Below are 23,974 nucleotides of genomic sequence, written 5' to 3'. Positions count from 1 at the left end.
TTGTGACCAAGAAAATATATAATACATATACAATAATACATATTTTAAAGTTTTGAAATAGTTATTGATTTTCTTGTTACATAGGAAAAAGTTTATTAAATTTATATTGACTAGTCGTTTACTTTTAAGATAGTATATACATTTTTTGTGGAGATTTATTTAGCGTTCTTTATAAAAACTTCGAAAGATTTTTAAAATATTAAAAATGAGTTATAGAATTTTTAGAATTGAGAATTTAAACTAATATTCAAATAGAAATTTATTTTTATTATCCTGAAATCTGTAATACAAAAATAAAAATTACCTGTAATTTTGACAAATATTTTTGAAAAATTATTTATTACTTATTAATAATATTTCTATTATAAATTATTTAAAAAATGTATTTTATCTTGAATATGAAGGCTTCTCATTTTCGATACGATTATCCAGGTACGTTAAGGTGGTTTCACCACAATCTTCGATTGGAGTAAAACTACCAAGGGAATTTAGGGTTAATTTAACGTCATATGGGCGAATTTAATGCTTGGCATTTTCTTAGAGAAAATTGTGGTCAAGCCAGCTTAACGTTTAAAGCTTACTTAACTATACACCTATATGGATGAAACAAACGCAGAAAGTTTTATATGGTTTTATAATTTGTAAATTATTTAAGCCTAACTTAATACCGTATTGTCGAACATTATTACTGACATTTAGTATAAAAATTGCACTAAAAAAAAATTTATTTGGATCAAATAAAAAGTATTTGATCCAAATACATCATTTACTTGTCTATTATCCAATAAATATGTATTTAAACCAAATACACATTTACTAAATCTAAGTATTTTATTTTATCGTATCATATAAATAGTTATTTGAATCAAATACAAAGTATTCAAATCAAATAAATGGAATATTCAAAGCTAATAAATAATTATTTGAATCAATTATGAAAATTATTCCATCCAAATAAATATTTACTAGACATAAGTATTTTATTTTATCGTATCATATAAATAGTTATTTGAATCAAATACAAAGTATTCAAATCAAATAAATGGAATATTCAAAGCTAATAAATAATTATTTGAATCAATTATGAAAATTATTCCATCCAAATAAATATTTACTAGACATAAGTATTTTATTTTATCGTATCAAATAAATAGTTATTTGAATCAAATACAAAATATTCAAATCAAATAAATGGAATATTCAAAGCTAATAAATAATTATTTGAATCAATTATGAAAATTATTTCATTCAATACTGCATGTTTTTTGATTCAAATAAATATTTATTTGCATTAATGAAATATTTTTCTTGAAACAACTAAAAATTTTCTTGAATCAAATATTTAATTATTTGTCATAAGTAATTGTTTTAATTGAAAATAAAACCTCTTTAATTGCGGCAATTATTATTTTATTTGATCCAAATACATAATTTATTTGCATAAAATGTAAGAACTTTTTTATTCAAATAAATCAAAATTTGAATTGAATAAATAACATATTTATTTACTAATTCTTCCATTTCTAAATTAAATTCTTACTCAAATAAATAAATTAAAAAATATGTAATTTCTACATACTATGATCGCATATTTTCACTTATCAACTAATTCATACAAAGAATTAATGATTAAACGCAAACCTGAGAAATAAATTAATCTAACGCATGGGGGGAATCGAACCTACGACCTACGGATTATGAGTCTAACGCTTTACCAACTACGCTACGCACGCTACGTGAAAACGAATGTTAACTTCTTGATGTCATTTAAACTTGCAAAAGATCTAATTCAGAAAAGTGCTTAACATCATTTAGTTAAAATTAAGATATTAAATTATATTTTCCAATTAAATGCAATTTATAAAATATAATTAATTATATGCTTCATGATTATTATCATGAATCATCCCTGGTGAATTTTCAAAAAAAGGGTAAATATATTTTTATTAAAAACGCGTTTTTCGTTGTTCTGAATCATTGTAAATATTAATTTTTTGTTGATGAAAAAATATTTGACTTTTGGACTTACAATATTAAATAATATATATAAATAAATGAATAGTATCAAATAAGTCATTATTATCATTACACTTAAATATTTAATTGATCAAAATATTTTATTTTCCTTTAATAAAATAGTGTATTAACATTAAATAACACATAATTTATATTAAATAATTTAATTAATTAGAATTAATAAAGTTATTGTAAAAACTACTTTTTATTTGTATGAAAAAAATGAAATATTTGAGTGAAATAAATAAATAAATTATTTCAAGTAAATCATTATTATCGTTTCAAATGAATATTTAATTGATTGAATTATTTTTTTATTTGTCTTGATAAAATAGTGTATTAGGATTAAATAACGAATTATTTGTATTAAATAATTCAGTTTATTTGAATCAATTACATAAATTTATTGTGTCAAATACTTTTTATTTGTATCAAATAAACGAAATATTTGAGTGAAATAAATGAATGAATAGTTTCAAGTAACTCACTATTTGTATTAAATAAATTCATTTATTCAATTCAATTAATTATTTAATTGAACCAAATACGATGTATTTGGTTCAAATAAATGCGATTCAAATAATTCAAGTTATTTGAATCAAATACATATTTTTTTGATCCAAATAAAAAGTATTTGAACCAATTAAATATTTTTCAAATAATTTGAAGTATTTGAATCAAATAAATTTTTTTTTCAGTATGTGATAAAATTAATTTAATTTGTCATATTTAGGACTTTTATATATAATCTTACATTAGATTTTTCAAAACCACCTAAACCTATTAACGCCCAAAAGTTAAAAATTTTTACCTTCTCTCTAAATCTGAATTAGTGAAAATTTTAACTAATTTGAATTAGTGACTCACTTTTTGCTATTGAATTAGTTAAATTTCACTAATTATAAGTCAAAGTTACTAATAATTAGTAAAATTTTACTAATTCAATAGCAAAAAGTGAGTCACTAATTCAAATTAGTTAAAATTTTTACTAATTCAAATTTAGAGAGTTGACTTCAACGTAAGATAAGCCAAAAACATTTTTTCTAAGTTGTCTAAAATATGCTATTGGTAAACAAAATAGTTGTACTTTCAAACCATGTTTATGATAACTTTTAATTTCAAGATGTCGGGGCTCAAAATGGCGAAAAAGTTACTTCATTTTAGTAGATATAAACCAAATATTGCACCAACCATCGAAAAGTCGTAAAATCCATCTCAAAATAGTTACTTTTGGATTTTCAGGGTCGCTGATTACGAATCTGATACCATATTTTCAAAATTCAAAATAGCGATTGAAAAGTTAAAAAAATTCATCGAACTGATATAAAACTTTGCATCTAGGTGTTTTCTGAGTATCTTGTTACGAATCTAATGTTAAAATTTAAGAATTTAAAATGTCATTATTTAGACGTCATTTCTATTTGACGTTACCCAACACTCACTATATGTAGGTAGATGAACCTGATTGTGAGAGTCTAATAAAAAATATACAAAAAAAAATAAATAAAGAAAGAGACTCTCAGTTTTTTTTGAATCTTGTTGATTGAAAGTTTTTGTTGATTACGAACTTGATATCAGATTTTCAAAATTTTTTAAATTCAATATGGCAGGCAATAACTTAAAAGTAAGACAGATTTCCCTTAAAATTATTATTCGGTATTTTTTGGGTTAGAGGAATACGAATCTAAAGTCAGATTTGCGAAATATTGAAATTCAAATTGGCGGATCCAATTTGGCGGATGAAAAAAATTGAAAAGCATACACATTTTCTTGAAACTTGTCATTTAGGGGTTTTTGGAGTCGCTGAATACGAATCTGAAGTCATATTTGAAAAATTTGCGAAATTCAACATGGCGAATCTAATGAAAATAAAAAATTTTAAATCATGTAGATTTGATTAAAATTTATTTCTCGGAGGTATGTGGAGTCACTGATTACTAATTTGACTAATTTGGTTTTTTATGAGTAGATCAATTAAAAATAAATATTTAATTTTATTATTTAAACATTATTTAATGACCTTTTATTGTTAATTTTCTAGTCTATTGAATATAGACTTACAGAATAATAGTTTCTTTTCAATTATGCAATTTTTCACAACTAAACAAAACAAATATAGATTGAAAATGGAAAATTATTCTTCATCTATAATTGGTTAAATAATATATTATTCTTAATTTTACAGTTTTATTGGTAAACGTAGTAATTAGGATCATTTTAATAATTTTTTATTTAAAATGATCATGTTTAAACGAAAACTACAAATAGTAAATCTTTGCTTCCTTAAAATTATTCTATATGCTCAGATAACAAAATTAATTCTTGTGCCTCTGGTTAGATTTCTTTTTGATTTATGTGTTTCATGCCTTTTACTTGCAATATATGGGTCGGACGATACCAGCATATAATACGTGATATCTTCATTGTTATAGATTGGTGAATACTTTTTTTGTATTATTTTTTCTCCACTTTTTAAAGTCATTGTTTCTTGCAATATTACTAGAATTTGTAGTACCAGAAGCACCCTCGAAGCAATCAATTAATAAATATAGTTTACTACAATTTTTATTTTAGATTTATAGTTTATTTCTTTAAACTACATCCCAGTTAGCACCGAATTTTGCAGGAAGTTAACGACCGTAAGTTCGGAAGTTAACACTGTTAACTTCCCAGAAGTTTTAAATGTCCTCAGAGTTTAAGTTAACACTGTTAACTTGCTGGAATTTATAAAGCTAAATTTGCCGAAAGTTTTTTTTAGTAAGTTTGCATAAATTTTGCAAAAAGTTTTTTCTGATAAATTCAAAATTAAAAAAAATTATTTTTTTTAAGATGTATGTATTTTAGTAAATCCTTAGCATGTCTATAGAGAAATGTAATTAAAAAGTATTGCGCAGCCCTAGCTGCCATAGAAAACATCTGCGCATGAAAATAGATTTTTAAGTTTACCATAAAAATTTTGTGTAAAATTACAAAGGAAAATTTTCAGCAATTTTACTTTTCTAAGTTTCAACAAGTAAACAGTGTTAACTTGAACTCTGAGGACAAATAAAACTTCTGGGAAGTTAACGGGAAGTTAACAACGTAAACTTATCGCCGTTAACTTCCTGTTAACTTCCTGTAAAGTTCGGTGCTATCTGGGATATTTTTCTTTATTTGTAAGACTTATAATATATTTGTTGATTGATAATTTGTATTTAAATTAAATTATTCATAGAATCTAAAAATTGTAGCCATGATTGATTACTGAAAGTATATACTGATGTGCTTTGAGATTGACCTCCTCATTGCAAATAGTACCAATAATCTTTCCTTTAGTGTCCTTTTAGTAAGCAAATTTAATAGAACGATTAAAAAAAATAAAATCAAAAAATTTTATATAACTAAAAACAATAATTTAACACATCAAAAATTTAAATTTTTGAATAATATACACGTAGGGAAAAACGCAAAGATGCCAAAGACTTGATTTCAGATTACTAAAGTGTCTTCCTTTTTTAGAAGTATACAAAATTTAAATTACCGAGAGGGCGCCAGATTTTTTTTGCATCTATTCACTTTATTCCAAAGAAACGAGGCTATGAAGCTAATTCTTCAGCGATGAAACTCAGAATAATAATAATTTACTAAACATTGAAAAAAAGGAATCATTAAAAATTTATGCAATTCGGTAATTAATTTTACAAAATGTTTTGAGTGAAGTGTCTTTACGGTTGCTTTTTATAAAAACAGGTACTGAAAACTGTATTCATTATAAAAACAGTGTTACTTTGCAATTCATTAGAATTACTGAACGCTTGCTTATATTGAGTACAACCCGCAATTTCCAAAATCCGTTGATGACGAAAATCCTGAAGCTGAATAGTCGCATTAATTTCTTTAACTTCGATTTCAATATGAAATTTCTATTTTGCATCTATTATGTGCTGTATATTCAGATGAAATGTTAATTTTGTTTGTCTAAAGATTTTCTATAAATATATTATACTGAGAATTAGCCCACTGAGCATCAATAAACATATAGCTAAGGATTCGTTATCAGATAAAACATTTGTTTATATATAAACACTGCTACATTTTTTTAACTATTGGTTTCAAGTTTTTTAGCATGAACTTTAAATATATCATCAATCAGACAACAGATTTTGCTTTTTCTTTTTCAGAAATACTCAAGAATAATATTCTTAAAATCTGTAAGGAAGCACTTTTTAGAAATTTTGTTTTTTCTTATTTTTGTTTTAACTCAAATAACAAAAAATAACAATATTAATAGGTTTTGCTATTATTTATTAAAAAATCGTCTTTCTGACAAATATCACTTGAATCTAATCAATATTATAATGTCTAAAAGATGTGCGATTCCAGGTGAGATTTTGACTTTTTCGGAGTAGGTTAACCGATTGCAATGAAACTTTGGAATTTTGTTATATATAGTAAAACTAATCTTTAACGTAAATTGAAGCTTAAAATATTTGTTAGTTTACGAGATTTGCAATAATAACAAAAAAATTTAAACTGCTATATCTTCCGTTCTAATAATCGGATTGAGTTCTACCTTTTTTTAAAATGTCAAGGAAAATAAGAGGAATAAATCTCTTTCAGAACAATTTTTTTATAATGTTACAACTAAAAAAATTATTAAATAATAATTAAATAAATTTCGTGCGCCAATCTAAAATTCAATTACTTAAACGCTAAAATGATCTTACATGTGTTTTCTTTAATGTTCCAAAGAAATCCAATTGTAAGTGCAAGTTTTATTTATTGAATTTTAATAATTTACTAGTACACTAGAACGTCAATCGAGAACACCCCGAGTAAAAATTTAAGACGGCAGATGTAAATCTTACATCGCATCTGTATAGAATTTAAGACGGCCATCTACATAGGCCTTTTGATATACAGTCTAGGTAGGGAATATATAGGCCTTTCTATATAGGTCATTTGATGTCAAACCTATGTAGAATCTATGTAACCTTTTGATGTAGATTCTACATAGGCCTTTTGACATACATTCTACATAATAAATGCATAGGCCTTTCTACATAGGCCATTTGATATCAAAACTATGTAGAATTTATGTAGGCCTTTTGATGTAGATTCTACATAGGTCTTTTGACATACATTCTACATAATAAATGCATAGGCTTTTCTACATAGGCCATTTGATATCAAAACTATGTAGAATTTATGTAGGCCTTTTGATGTAGATTCTACATAGGCTTTTTGACATACATTCTAGATAATAAATGCATAGGCCTTTCTACATAGGCCATGTGATATCAAAACTATGTAGAAAGTATGTAGGCCTTTTGATGTAGATTCTACATAGGCTTTCTAACATACATACTAGGTTTGAAATGCATAGGCCTTTCTACGTAGGCCATTTGATATCAAAACTATGTAGAATTTATTTAGGCCTTTCGATGTAGGATCTGTATAGGCCTTTTAACATACATTCTATGTAGAAAAAATATCTGCATTTCTATATAGGCCTTAAAATGTAATAACTACATAGCATGTACGCAGGCTTGTTTATGTAGGATTTTTATAAGACACATGACATAGGATTGAGATTGTTTTCCTGCAGGTCATTCAATGTAGGTCGTAGGACATAACATATTTTATGTAGAATAGGTCTTTTTATATAGGTGCTTATATTAGAAATATTTCTGAATCACTTATTTTAAAATTTCAAATTATATTAAAAATTATTTATTAAATTTATTATTTATTTATTAAATTATTAATTTATTATTATTATTAATTTATTAAATTTGGATTTATTAAAAATTACAAATTGATACTCTGCATGTTTGATATTATTGAACATTTAAGTCATTTTACGTTTTAATATTATTTAAAATAATAATTATACGTTAAAAACAAGATTTTTGTTTCATAATGACATTATATAATTGTCATAATTTTTAATGCATAATAATTATTTTATTTGTAAACAAATAATACTAATATAAAATTTTGTTATCCATTTTTAATATAAATCAATATTAATTCAATATAAAGTACTTGTGTACTTGCTGTATTTTATTGTGACTATATAGCGCTATACTTATAATAGTTCTACTGCGTTGCTTTGTAAGAGAACATCTACGCTACTCCACTTATTTCTTAACTTTGTACGGAACCTTCATAGCCTCCCTTGGTCGAGAGCGTTAAGGCGCCGCTCCCAATGGTTGTAGGCTCCCCTCCCCAGACCCAATTGCACACACAACACTATAGAGTAGAGGGCTCAAATCTCACCTACCATTGTATAGGAAAATCCCGCAAAAATATGAAAGGTACTTTTTTTTTATTGAATTTATATTGTTTAGATTATATTGAAATAAACTACTAATTTTCCTGATTTTTTAAATAATAATTTAATTATTAATTAATGAAAATATGCCTTTCAATGTAGGCTCTACGTATGTTAGCCTACGTAGATTGGATGTAGCCAAGCGTTACATTCTTGTGTAGATCCTACATCATCTGACCTATATACAAGCTAGTATAAAAGTCCTACATAGGTCCTACATCTCGTGGCCTATGTACACCCTATGTAGCCAAGCGTTACATTTCTATGTAGACAGTATGTCAAAAAAAAGTCGCAGGCCTATGTCGCCAGGTAGGCCAACCGTCATAGGTCCTATATAATGGCGACTTTAATTTTTATTCGGGACGTCAGTCGAGAACAGAGCAAGGGAACACTTGAAGGGAAGTGGGGAAGCGGGTAGAATTTAGGTTATGACTGACGCCAAAGTCGTACTTGTGATTTTTAAATTTAAGGTGGATTCAGTACCCCACTAGTGAAAATCCCCTAGATAGAATTCACATTGTTGCGTAAGGCCCTTCATACGGCCCTGAGTGTTTTTATTTTCGAGCGATAAAAATCGCGTCAATCGAGAACAGCACTGCACATTCGTCTGTTCTCGATTGACGTTTTAGTGTATAAACAATTGTGATTTCTGCTAGTTGACGTGCAGACATTTGCGCACGCAAATTTTCCTATATTTTAAAATATTTAAATTTGTTCGAAAAGCAAACAGAATTATTGTTTTGACAAAGTTTTGACTAATTAAATTATTGTTACATTAATTAATAATTTTGTAGAAATAATCAAATTAATTGATAATTTAATAAAAAATTTACACTGAGAAAAAAAATTTAGTGTTTGCAACAAAATTGTTTGGTTAGGCAATTTTGGTTTTTGTAGCCAAATTTTGGTTGGCTGAAACAAAGTCGTAGAGTTATCTCAACCAAACATTTGGTTAGGCCAACAAAATTATTTGGTTGAACATTTTTAAATTCCAACCAAAATTTGGTTTCGACAACCAAATAATTTGATTCGCTCTCAGCTCATAGCTTAAGAGAACAGTTAGTTTAAATCTCTCACAAGGGTGGGTAGTCAAGTGGTTAGAGCTCCCGACCTTCAGTTTTAAAACAGAGGTTCGATCCCAGGCGGAGATGAGATTTTTCAAACTCCTCAAGTATTTCAATTGGATAAATATAAATTCAATGTTAAATTGATAATAAATAACGATATAAATAAAAAAGATAAAAAGAAAAGAGATAAGGTAGAATAAAATTTTTAATTTTACAAAAATAACTGTTTGTTTGATCAACCAAACATTTTTGTTGACCTAACAAAAAAATTTGGTTGGGCTAACCAAACATTTTTGTTATGCCAACAAAAAACACTCAACCAAATTTTTTGGTTGACTCAAACAAATAGTTTGGTTGCTTAAATACCAACAAAATTGTTTTGTTGGCCCAACCATATTTTGGTTGCTCTGACTAAACATTTTTCTCAGTGTATTTAAAACTTTGTTTTACAATAATAATTTACAAAAACAATTTTAATCAAAGTAAGTTTAGTATCACATAATTCACTTTAATAAAAAGAAAAAAATTACAAAAGGAGAGCGGCACATGTGTGGGAAAATAAAATGACGTGCAAGTAGGGGAAAATGTAAGGAGACCACGTGACATTGAACAATTAACCTGTTAGGTGAACAAATCCGAATCGTTCCATCAGCAATCGATAGATACGCTACTGAGGGTTTGTTTCTGTAACTCTGCGGAATTGCAAACTGAACAAGCTGATGACATCCCTTTTGTATTATAATTAAAACAAAATACAATTGTAACATTCCGAATTGTGCCAACAATAAATTAGTCAATAACAATCCAAAAAATTTTAGCACAAAAACATCCTTATTCTCCGTGCACTTACCCTAACAGTAACGGACATTTCTGAATATCCTATGGACGTCCTATCCGTATCCGGAAATTTGTATATCTCTAGGATATCCTCAGGATATTTATAAATATCCTCCTTGACATCCGTAGGATATCTTGAATATCCGGATGCTATTAGGGTAAATAATTAATTTTTTTGGTATTCCATCAACCTAAAAAAAGATTAGTTTGGATTCTACGGTAGTGCATGGTTACGAAATATTGGTTTAAATCAGGAAAAATTTCTTTACATGAAGTTAGTTGATCTTAGTCAGCGTATTTTTCGAATTTAAAAGTTCGATGCATACTAAAAATTATTAATTTATGCAGTGACAGATAGCTAACTTACGGAATTTTAATCACCAATTTTGCCAGTAAATGCGAGAATAAACTTGATTCGATCTCCATTAAGATCAGAACCGGATCAAATACAAATTAGATTTGATTCGGTTCGCTGCATCAATGCGCGATATTGACTGGTATGGGAAGAAGCGTTCCACGAATAACGAATGTCATTGAGTACATTCTGAAGTTTCTTGTCTGAAGTTAGAAAGTCTCTGAAGCGGAAGTCAAAGACTTGCGAGAGCAATGCGAGAAAAAGAAACTATTGCTTAAGACTCGACACAGGATGTCTCTACGGGATACATTGATCGAAGTCGTTACCTTGTCCTTTGGGAGATTCGTGAAGGATAAATCGAATTAGGTACCTTTGGGTATTAGTGCAAACTTTTTCGTTCTGGAATCTACTTGTAAGTCAGTCGATATTAAGACCTTAATTACCTTCAAAATTGATAATAATTTTGAATTTATAAAGTATTTCTCTATACATATGTAAATAAAAAAAATTGCTGCCAAGTGGAAGTATAAACTTTTGTGTCTATTTTATGTTCTATTTTTTTATACGGATTTCTTTTTTTTTATTGTTTACGACATTTTTATCTACACAGCACAAGAAACCTAAACATTTGCTAAATTTAATCTGCAGTCTTCGAAATATACACCTGAGAAGTTCCAGAAATATCTGTTTAATATTCAAATGTCTTCATGTAAGGAAATATTGACCTCAATGTTAAACATATGTATGTAATTATTAAATTACACACTGCTAGACTGTATATGCTTGAAAATACTTTTAAAGAAAAGGATTAGTGAGATTTTTTTTATAAAAGAGTTCATAATTTATTAGAGATTTCAAAGTTTGAAGAATTTTAAAGTATGTTTTAAATGTTAAATAAGAAATTGCACTAAAAGTAAAAAAATACCACTCATTAAGTGTAGTATAGAAATATAACATTAACTTCAAATTTTATGATGCGTTTGCAAATTAGAGGGCCACCTAAAAAGCAGCAAATTGGGTAAAAATAATTTTTCTGAAAATGCTTGAGATTTATTTGTTAGTATTATAACGTAGATATTGATTTATTATTGAATTTATTTTAAATTATTTATTATTATTTTTTCAAGACAATCTACGTTATCTACACTATTTAATTATTAATTTTGCCAAGACGCCAAGTTATTTTATGGAAAATAACTAAACCTAAAAAAATAGTTAAATATCCCGACAAGTAAATTTTACAATTCTAATTGGGAAAAACTTAAACCAGTTCAGGAATTCTATAGTTACTTTACAGCAACAATAGACCGCGGAGAGGGGGGATAAGTATGAACACCATTAATTAATCAAAATTTATAACAGTTACACTATTTATTAATAATCACTTCAAGTTTGATATTTAAGGAAGGGTCAGAAGGCCGAATAGCAAGATTCAATTTGATTTTAATAATTATTATTTTTAAATAATAATGAGATCGATTCAGAACCCTATTGAAAAAAAACACGTATAATTGTACGTATAATAATACGTATTATTATACGTATAATTATACGTATTATTATACGTATAATTATACGTATAATAAGACATACGAATTTGAAACAAGAATTATACGTATAATTATACGTATAATAATACGTATAATTAATTATACGTATAATAATACGTATAATTATACGTATTATTATACGTATAATTATAATTCTATTAAAAATAGAATAATAGAATAGAATAATAATAGAATAATTAGTAGCAAAATTGCGCTAAAAATTTTTAGAAATTTTAAAATGCAAATTAAATTTCACGAAAAAAAATATCGTCTAATGTCAATTCAAGCAGTCACCCATCCAAGTACTAACCGCGTCCAACGTTGCTTAACTTCCGTGATCTGATGAGAACTTGTTCCTTCGCCTTGGTGTTTCCGCTGTCTTGTCTTGATTAATAACTTTGTCGTATAAGTATCACTAAAAGTGAGGTGCGATACAATACTTATACGACAAAGTTATTAATCAAGACAAGACAGCGGAAACACCAAGGCGAAAGAACAAGTTCTCATCAGATCACGGAAGTTAAGCAACGTTGGACGCGGTTAGTACTTGGATGGGTGACTGCTTGAATTGACATTCGACGATATTTTTTTTCGTGAAATTTAATTTGCATTTTAAAATTTCTAAAAATTTCCAGCGCAATTTTGCTACTAATTATTCTATTCTATTATTCTATTTTTAATAGAATTATAATTATACGTATAATAATACGTATAATTATACGTATTATTATACGTATAATTAATTATACGTATAATTATACGTATAATTCTTGTTTCAAATTCGTATGTCTTATTATACGTATAATTGTACATATAATAATACGTATAATTATACGTATAGTAATACGTATAATTATACGTGTTTTTTTTCAATAGGGTAAGGAAAACGACTCATAATATATAACTGGGGACTCACCGCTTATTTGACGAGGACGACTCGTCTTACAATTAGATTTATTATATTTTAAAGTTTGATTTCACAAAAAAAAATAAATAGATTAAAACACCAAGTACACTTTACGGAAACTAGGATGAGAATGAGAGAAAATGGCTAACGAGTCAAACTCGATAGCGTCGCTAAACAGCGGCCTCTCTTCTTGGTGTCATTGAGATCAATTAATATACATTAATATAATACCAGCGACCGAGAATCGATATGTAAATTGATTGATGGAAGAAGTCCAACTGGCTGCCAGTATTAATTTGACAGATCGTCAACAAAACATCAATCTCGTCTTCCTGGTGTTCTTGAACATTCGGGACTCTCATTCAAATATATAAACCAGGAAGTTCTTCCCTTGATGACTTCTAATTTCAATGATAGATAGTGATGTCCTTAACGTCTTTGTGACCAGTCGAGAATCCTCAATGCCTCGCGAGAGTTTTCATAACAGAACGAAAGGACAAATCAGAACAGAATTTATATATTACAGGTCGACTATTACTCTGATGACTTTGGCAAGTTGGTTTGTTAATACGTGAATTTGATTGTTTAGAGAAAATGAAGTGAGTATCATAAAAAATTTTTTTTATAATTCGTAACATTTTACAGCCATTATGGGTGGATTCCCACCCTGGTGTCATTTATTTACAAAATTTATTTTAATTTATTATTTTTAAGTCATTTTTACGCGACAAAATGCCGCGTTACAGAGTATACTCAATTCGGACACGAAAAAAAGTACAAATTCTTTCACATTTTGCAATTATATTGGTTTTTGATTTTATATGTTAATTTATTCGTTTTTAATTATTCTCTTTGATTCGCCACTATAACAAGCTGAACAGGCTTTACAACTGATTGCGAGTTTGTAATCACAGTTGGGTTTTTTATAATCTTTTCTTTTGTGATTGATATTGTTAATAATGCCTGGAAATGTTACTACATTATTTTGATATAAAAGAGAATAAGTTTTTTCATAAATGTTCTTTACTTAAGGTAGGTAAATTTTTAAAAATCTGCAGCAGGTCGACAGTATTTATTTATTATTATTTATTTAATAGATATTTTAATTTTAATCTCAAAGGGGGGAAGGTGAAATTGGGCAAAGCCAAATAAGTACTGCTCAAGAATGGCGCCCAGTCGACACCGCGTGCTTCTTGCTGAAATTCTGCAACGAGACAAACGCATGCGCACAAGGTATGCGAAGGTCCCGTGAAAAATTTAAATAAACCAAAATTTGTTGGAGAGTAGCAAAATAAGGAATTTAGAACCACCACCATCTTATTCTTACATTCGGACTATTTCATTCGATTTTTGTCTGAAATGTTATTAGACTTTTGGGTCCGGTTCATATCTGATATTTTAAGCGGGTATATACCTTCTGATAATGTAGTTATAAAGAAACTTATTTAAGACAAGAATATTACTTGCAGTTTTTGAAATCTTGGTTAAAATTTTGAAATTAGTTCTCCAAAATGCGAAATAGCAAATCCAGTATTGAAATTCTTAACTTGAAGATTTTTGTAGTCGCTGATTACGAATTGGACGTAGAAAGATTTAAATGAAAATTTAAAATATCAGATCTAATATAAAGGACTAATTTTAAAGAACCGATTTTTAATAAACTATTGTAAACTAATTTTATTATTCATTGAAAATTGTTTTCCAACTATTAGGTCACTGATCAGAGCTTTCTGTGCTAATAAAGCTTTTATTCTCATTACATATATATATGAGTTTTAGATATTGCAGAAAAATTAATTTTATATGCAATACGTCTGAATATTGTAAAATTTTTACAGAGTCCGCTGATCCGTAAATCTTTAGTCGGCAAACGATTTCGAGCAAACGTGTTGGTGGAAACCTCTATGAAAATTTCCCAGTGCCAACTGACTCCCTACGTTCTCAATTATTCAGTATTGCACGATGTATATATATACGCTGCTATGTTTAAAGTTTGATTTTACGCGTTTACTCAAGCACGTATTTTTCTCAAAACCAAGTCTGAAACGAAGCACAGAACGTTAAACAGTCTACATCAATGACAAATAAACCTAGATCGATTTTAACAGAAATCTTCTTAATCAAAGATGAAAATCTACTTTCAAAAAAATAAAAGAAAATAGTTAATTATCAAATATAACAGTGAAATAAACAATCAAATTTTTGTAAATTTCTTAAGTGATCCAAATAAATAAAGAATTCGTTTTTTATCATGAGTCCAATCATCGATGCAGAGCATAACAGAGTAGGAATTCCTGAAGTGGGCTCCTAATTTTCGTTGGGTCCAGAGATTTTTTTCGTTCTAAAATCTGTAAATGATTTTTTAAAATACGCACATTTGCAAAAGTTATTGACGGTCAAACTTTTTGATAAACAATTATATAATTAATTATAAACATGTAGTAGAAACAACCCAGCAAACACGAATAAGTAATGGTTATATATTTGTTATATAACAAGATGTAACACGTTCTGTCACAAGCTTGTAGCATGTTACAAGCAGGTTACGATAAATGTCACCTCTGATCTCTGTAACAGATATGTGACAAATACATAACACTGTTACTAGTGATTTATAATAGATATGTAACAATTACATAAATCAATTCCAAATTTTTTAAATCCAGTAACAACATCTTCTATAACACATATGTAACAAATATAGAACTTTGTTACAAAAAAATACAGTTAAAATTAATATAATAAATTAAGAGTGTCATATTTTGTCTTAATTTGATGTTGATAATGTTAATAAAATAAAAAAAATTAGTAATCCTAACACATTATCGAAATTTTTTAACCGGTTGTTCCCGAGATTCGAGCTCTGGACCATTACTAGTGTACCTACACTGCAGAGCTCAACCGTACTGGCAGCTGCGCCTAGACGCGCTCGACCAAGGGAGACTATGAGGGTTTCTTAAAAAATGAGGAGCTGGATATTAGAACTCGCTCTCCGCCCGGCTGAACTCCGTAGAGCCAGTCGAACGTTCAAAAAAATGATAAAAATTGAAATTCAAAATTTTGAATTTTCAAAAATACTACATTATAGGAATGAAAAGGCGCATCTTTTTTAAATTTTTTAATAAAACGAATATTTTAGTTTCTAGAGACCAAAAACTAAGAAATTTAAATTGTTAAATTTAATTAAGTTTTAAAACATAAATCATCATATCTCCGACAATTATTAATGAATTTGATTCAAATTTGATATGTACACATATTAGGGTCTACTGAAGGCGACAAAATAATAAAAAATTAAAAAATCATTAATTGTTTAATTTTTTTTAATAAAAATTGAGACTAGGGTGTCGATTATGTAATTTGATTTGACGTCAAAATCAAATTCATTTTAACGTCAATGTCAAATTTAATTTAACAAATTCATTGTTTTATTTAACTTAGACGTTAAATTAAAATGTAATTTTTTATTTCAATTTAACGTCGCATTCAAATTTATTTTTTGATAGCAATTTGACGCATTGCAATCAAAAAATAAATTTGACGTCAAAGTCAAATCAAATTACATAATCGACTCCCAGTTGAAAATAACGTTTTCTTACTTTCATCGACAAAATGTCTGTGGGGAACTTTGTAGTTCAGTAAACTTCCAGTGAGACATTTGTTTATCACTATATAAGGAAGTATTCTGTAAAATATTAAATCAATTCATTGAAAACTTTTAAAGTTATTGAAGTTTTAAGAAAGCGCGGTTAGCGCGCAAGTAAGTCTAAGGCTACTCGCACAGTCATCTGTTGCAGTTTTTCACATTGAAATATAAATTTCTATATTATTATTATTTTTTATTCACAATTAACATTTGTTTACAATTAATATTACAATGTTTAATCCAATATTTCTAATGTTATTTTATTAAATAGATAGGTATAATTTACAGAATTTTTGGCATTTTGAATAAATGGTAAAATATAGGTATATATGTCTAAAATATTACACAAATCATATTTATTTTCTAAAGTTTATAAACCTGGTAAAATCATAAAACCAAAATTTTACAAAATTTTATTTTATACTCTCCAAATTTGAATATGTCAAAACTCGTCCACGTAAAAAAACAAGTGCATGTAAATTTTAAATAAATGAATATACACTCATTTTTTTACGTGGACGATTTTAGACTTACAATAAGTAAATATTAACTTATTCAGATTTAGAGAGTATAATTAATTAATTGTTTATTATTTTGTCGCCTTTAGTAGACCCTAATATGTGTACATATCAAATTTGAATCAAATTCATTAATAATTGTCGGAGATATGATGATTTATGTTTTGAAACTTAATTAAATATAACAATTTAAATTCCTTAGTTTTTGGTCTCTAGAAACTAAACTATTCTTTTTATTAAAAAATTTAAAAGAGAAAAAAGATGCGCCTTTTCATTTCCTATAATGTAGTATTTTTAAAAATTCAAAATTTTGAATTTCAATTTTTATCATTTTTTTGAACGTTTGACTGGTTCTACGGAGTTCAGCCGAGCGGAGAGCGAGTTCTAATATCCAGCTTCTCAAATGTTCCTTGTAACAAACACATGAAATAGATAGGTTTATAATTTTGTAAAACCATCAAACAATTTTTCAGTTTATTATTTATTACAATGAGTATATTAGCATATCATTTCTAAAATATTAATAATTTTTAATAATATAAATAATTTTTATTTGTTAATTCTTAAATATGTTAATTAAAATAAATGTAAAAATTGTTAAATCTTTTAATTATTGTATTTTAGAATTTATTACCTTTTATTTTTTAATTTGAAAGGAAATAAATCTATTTGCTTCAGTCAAGTGGACAGTACATATAAATTTGAATTTTCTCCAAAAAAGTAATTAATTAACAATGTTGATACAGTAAAATTTTTTTAATTAAGTAATATATTTATATTATTATTTAATATTTAATATTAGCAATTTATATATATGTATAATAATATTCTTATAAAAAATTCTATTTAATATAACTAAATGAAAATTTAGTTATAATTAACTTTATCTTACAAGAATATTATTATATATAAGAATAGTGTGATGTAAAAAAAAAATTGATAAGTCTCAACAAATTGCAAGTCTTATAGTAATTTTTTACGCAAAGAATTTAAAAATTACTTAAATAAAAAACAAAGCAAATATTAAATTTCTAATAAATATAAATTATAAAAATGTACGAAATTCAAAACTTTTAAAAGTTCCCAAATTAATTTTAACCTACCAAAAATGACTAAATTTTGCAATTCGACTAATTTTAAGTAGGGGAGTGTAGTCAGGGTTGGACATAGTTTTCACTTTTCTCTATAACTTCCCCTGTAAGTCGAATTTTAAGATTTCTTGCATATGGTTCGAAAGATCTACTAAAATGTAATGTTTTTGCTGAACATTGTAAAAATATTTGACCAAAAGTTTCGGAGTTATAGTCAATAAAAAAAAAAAAGGTTGAAACAGGTAGTCACTGTAGAAAATCAATGAAATATGTAGATAAATGATTAATAATGACCTTCAAATGATAGAATGGCATTCAAATACATTTGGAAACGTGTAAAGGAATGGAATGGAAATGAAGTTTTTGACACCTCTTTAAGTCGACAAATGAATTTCCATTGCAAGAACCCTTCATAATTGCAAAATTTTTTGGTGGCTCAACCCTGACTCACGCGTCGTTTAGCGTCACATCACACACAAAAATAAACGCGTGATCCAAACACCATATTACGTTCCACATTTTCATATAACATCTTAATGAACTATTTTAGTCAAGTTACTTTGTCTTTGACATATTTTTTCTGCACTTAATTGTCTTCTTTTGAAACAAGAAAGAAGTTTTTTGTTGAGCGTACAGCACTGACTTGCATAATACGTCTTTATTATTCACACACTTCACTGCAACGTATGTAAAAAGTTCGCTGACATTGCTAACAAATAATAACAGAGACAGTTGGATCTAGTCTGATAAAACAAAATAAACGCGATGGTTCAACCCTGACCACTGTCCAACCCTGACTACTCTCCCCTACTATATAGATTTGAGCAAACTGTATATTAATTCTTTGTTGAAAATCAAATAATTTATGTTTCGGTCAAGTTTCAATATCGAATATTATTGAAATTCTATGTTATATAATATTCAAATATTAAAAAATTGATGTTGGCATAAAAATTGACAAAATTACATTGCAATGCATTATTAATGAAAAAAATTCTAATAGGAATCTTACAACAAAAAGGATCAAACATTTAATGACATTTGTGACTGAAGTATTACAGAACATTTGTAAATTTGACATAATGTTATAATTGTAGAACAGATAGTTAGTAATAATTTCTAGAATAAGACAAGCATTCTGTTCTAGAAATGTCATGTAATAGTCTTTCAGCACAGTTCTAGAGCAGAAGCGGGACAAAATTTTTACAACACTTGTGACATCTATGTTTTAGAACTGTTATAGAACATTTGTTACAGAATAATTTAAGAACAAATTTCCGGATTTATTCTATAATAAAAAGAGAATGTTGTTCTAGAAAGGTGACATAATATTGTTATATCACAATTCTAGAAAAAAAAGTACAAAATTTCTAGAACATTTGTGATTTAAATGTTCTATAACACTTATGGAACTTATATCTAAGAACAGTTCTGGAACAAAAAAATAGACCAGTTATGTAACATATTAGGAACATTGTTCTAGAACACTGTTACCATTTGGTTCTATAAATGCTACATGTTATTGATGGCACAATTGTTCTAGAACAATGTTCTTTAATTTTAATAGAACAATTACAGAACGTGTTTGCTGGGAAATTTATTTGTTTTTTTAAATGACTCTTACTTTTTAAAATTTTTGTTTTTTTGTGTTAGTGAAAAGCGGCTGGAACTCATAGTTTACATGTTAGATAAACTTAAACTTCTGTAGGTTTGCATTCTTACGTATAAACGATCTTAGGCGGAACCGCTCTTTTCGAAGGTTTGTCTGCAGTTGAATTTTTCGTAAAGATTCTTTTTATGTACACTTTGTGTACAAAAACATTTTTAATTTAATCGAAATAAAAGAATGTGACTGTATTCACGCAAAGGTAAAATATTTTACTCTCTTCTTGACATTAAATATTCGTCTAAAAGAATTTTTTTTTTAGAAATTGCCATTTCTCTAGTTTCAGAGCAATAGGAACAAATTTTCTTTCACTTAGGTTACATGAAATGAAATTCTTTATAAATGCATTTGAACGAAATTTCATTAGCACTTTACAGAGTTAATTTCCAGCATAGTACTAAATTTTCCACTGCTTAATTTAAGAAATGCAACTATGTTGCTCCATTTTATGATTCCTTTTCTTATAGAATTTGTGCGAGCTCAGAGAAATAAAGACGTCTTCTGCTGGTGGAGATTTTATGAGCGGAAAAATGACAGGAAGTTTCATTGTTAAAATAAAAGATTTAAGATGCACAAGCTTCTTCCATTACGAAAACGATAAGGCGTTTGAGCGCGTGTGTTTAATGTAGACATTAATGAATATTTAAAAATGTTTAAAATTTTCAATTTTTAAAAAATTTATATTATTTATGTAAGTAGTTAGACGAATAACGTTGTATGTATACATTTTTTAACTATCTCAGGTAGTCACTGATTTTCAAAAAAAAAATTTCGTGATTCCCTAGAACTAACTTTTAAAACCTGTATACTTGAACAATACTTTGAACTAGAAATTTTTAGTCAGAAGAAAATATTTTTTGTTACTTTTCATCGGTTGTAGTAATCATTCGTGGAGAGATTGTTAATAAATTCTAATCGTAAATCCTGCATTAAAATTCTCATAATTTCTGTTTGCAAATCATGAATATAATATATTTTGGGTCAAACCATTATATTTCAAATAGCCACTTTGTTCATTTTCACTATTTTTGAAAGTCAATAACTTTCTTGAAGAAAAATGAAAAAATATGGGGTTTCGAAAATTATTTAAATACACACTAAATATACATTTACTGAAAATTTCGTGTTGGTCCCGAAGCTATTTTCAAAGATAAAGCAAATTAAAAATTTCTTATTTTTTAGGCTATATTGACATGGGTTTTCAAGGTTTTAAATCAATGAGAAGTTTGTCGTAAGCAGTGAACCACCTTCACATTGGTTTAAAACCTTGAAAACCCATGTCAATATTGCCTAAAAAATAAGAAATTTTTAATCCGCTTTATCTTCGAAAATAGCTTTGGGACCATAGCGAATATTTTTTCATTTTTCTCTAAGAAAGTTATTGACTTTTAAAAATAGTGAAAATGAACCAATGGGCTATTTTATTTTAAAATTTTTTTATACTTATGAAGAAAAGATAAGAAAAGTGCAAAGAAATTCTAAAAGTTTATGGCAAGAACTTTATATTTGGTAAGTTTTTATTTAATTTAATGTTTTCTATTTTTCATAATTAATGAATAAAAATCGCAAAATTAGGTTATTTGACAGGTGCATTTTGAAAAGTATATTTTATATATTATTTCACATCTTTAAATAATTATATCAATTCATAATGATAAATTTATTCATTCTTAGTAAATTCCAATAATTTTTTTTTATTTTTATGGTAAATTCTATGTTTTTTGCATTTTTTCTAATGGCTAAAAAATTGACAATTTTCAGCACCTCATATACTTTAAATTCTTATTTTACAATAAATAATTAAATTTTTAATAAAATTCTTTTCATTTCGTGATCTTGATAACTTCAAAATCATTCCTGCAAAGTATTATAATTTTTATAAATTAGTCAGCAACGACTTTATTTGAAATATAATGGTTTGACCCTTTTCTAAATCTTTTGGTTAACTTTGGAATCGTAATCGACGACCCAAAAAACCCCTGAGTATGGCTGCAAAACGTTGTCATGGGATTGCTGTCCAACGAGTTTTAAGTTACTCTAATCGATTTTTAAAAACTTTTAACCCTTATTGGGTATGACATTTTAAGCCAAATACTGACATCTTATTCGTAATCAGCGATCCTGAAAAAACAAGTTTAATCTAATTCGAAGAATTTAAAGAAATTCACCATTTCAAATTATTCAATTTATGAGTCAGGTTCTATATCAGTGACCTTAAAATAACGAAGTTAAGTCATTCCGCCTAATCCAATAAATTTTTGAAATACTTGAATTTTTAGAATAAATCGCTAATGTTACGTTTTTTTGAAGAAGCTCTAGGGATGTCCAAACCAACAAAAATTTCAGATTAATGTGTAATGCGGAATCTGGAATATGAAATGTGGATTTCGGAATAAGGAATGTGAAAAGCTGAATGCGGAAAGTAATAAATGAAATTCGGAATGGAAAAAGTAGAATAATTACATATAATCGACCCCCTGAATATTGGTGTGCCATAAAGTACTTAATTGAGGTTTTAATTTTTCTTTTAAGAATATATTTAAAAAAAATAGAGTCAATTTAATACTAGGCATCATTTTTAAAACTGCGTGATTAAAATTTTTATGGGATATTTATTTTCAAAAAAAGTTATGTTTATTTCAATTTTTGAATTTTTTCACAATTCTAGCTGGATAATTTTCTGTTTCCAAATGAAGTTCATATCAGTCATTAAAAATGTTCTTTTCTAACTGTGGTCGTTGATATCGAGACGTTTGTACGTGAATGGAAGTATAACGACAAAGTCTATAATAGTAATTTATGTTTCTGCGGAATACCTACCAGAAGAGAATAATACAGCAATGGTGAAAGGAAAGAGTAGTTAAGATATATTTTCGAGAAGCAGGGTGTATCGATCCAAACTCCCGTGTGCAAGTGCTAAGATTTAATCTTTAAACATTTATAACATTACATATAAAAAGGAGTTGCAAAATATTCTAAAATTTAACTAATAAATGAACGAAAAAAACTAATAAATATATTCTATCTTGGCTGAAATGAATTACAGCAGTTGAATACAATTCATGGCAAATTAATTCAATTACATTTTTATTTTCGAAGTTATAATATTAGTATAACGTAACAGTTTAATTGTCTTCTTTCTTAATTTAGTTATAATAAAATTCTGAATGAGAAAATTTAAAAACGCCAGGATTTGAACTCCAGATTTCGAGGCTGCAAGTCCAATAATACATCCACCAATCGAAACAACCCTTAAATGGAAGATAATGAAATACATTTTAAAAATGTTTACTTTTTTATGATACATCCGGGGGTTTACGACATCCGATTACCAATCTGATGTCAGATTTTCAAAATTTGAAATGTCCGACCAAATATGTCGGTCAAAAATTTTAAAAATTGTTTATTTGCAATTAAATCTTTTAAAAATATTGAAAACTAGTAAAAAAAATTATATGTGTACCTAATTTCAATATAATATTCGTAACATAAAATTTTTTTTTAAATATTTCAAAAATAATTTTCTTCTTTTTCCAGGTATAGTAAACTTTCTATAAGACGTTCATTATGGTACAGTACATATTAATTAAACTGACTGTGAGTATAAGAAAAGAGAATCTCCATTACCATAAGGAGGACCATGCTGCACAATTTAGTAAGCAAATTTGATGACACTGTGAGATTGTATAATTTATAGTTACCTTTCATGTAAATCAAGATATTTTAAAGAAGTATTTTAGTTTTTCAAGTACCTTTTAAGACATGTCTTTAATGAAAATATACAAACGAAAAATATTTTTAAAATATATGTTTGAGATTATCATCGATTATAATTTTTTTGTGTTAATATTAAAATTTGTCATAACGCTGAAATCTTGAAAATCAGGAAGGATTCAATTTTCTTATCTCAAAATAATTGTATAAATTACACGATATAAGAACCATCTTAGAAACAAAAATTTAGCATTTAAATTTGTTCTCTGGTAAATTATTATTATTGGTTGC

General features: G+C 27.1%; 1 protein-coding gene across 5 annotated transcripts in view; it reads left to right on the top strand.

The window, feature by feature from the left end:
* The window catches only part of LOC127279045 (lachesin-like), a 276,980-nt gene that overhangs the window by 86,812 nt on the left and 166,194 nt on the right, over window positions 1-23,974 (top strand). For 3 of the 5 annotated variants that reach the window (XM_051301146.1, XM_051301150.1, XM_051301145.1), the window contains one exon: window positions 23,507-23,624. The exons of the other annotated variants lie outside the window; for them this stretch is intronic. In XM_051301146.1, coding sequence (XP_051157103.1) covers window positions 23,537-23,624 — 88 coding nt within the window. In that variant the 5' untranslated portion in view covers window positions 23,507-23,536. The remainder of the gene's footprint in view (window positions 1-23,506; window positions 23,625-23,974) is intronic. 5 annotated transcript variants of the gene reach the window in all.

Source organism: Leptopilina boulardi, unplaced genomic scaffold (assembly GCF_019393585.1).
Source record: "Leptopilina boulardi isolate dan_hultmark-lab unplaced genomic scaffold, ZJU_Lbou_2.1 LbouV2_214, whole genome shotgun sequence".
NCBI classification, from domain to species: domain Eukaryota; kingdom Metazoa; phylum Arthropoda; class Insecta; order Hymenoptera; family Figitidae; genus Leptopilina; species Leptopilina boulardi.
This window is presented reverse-complemented; position numbering and strand designations above follow the sequence as displayed.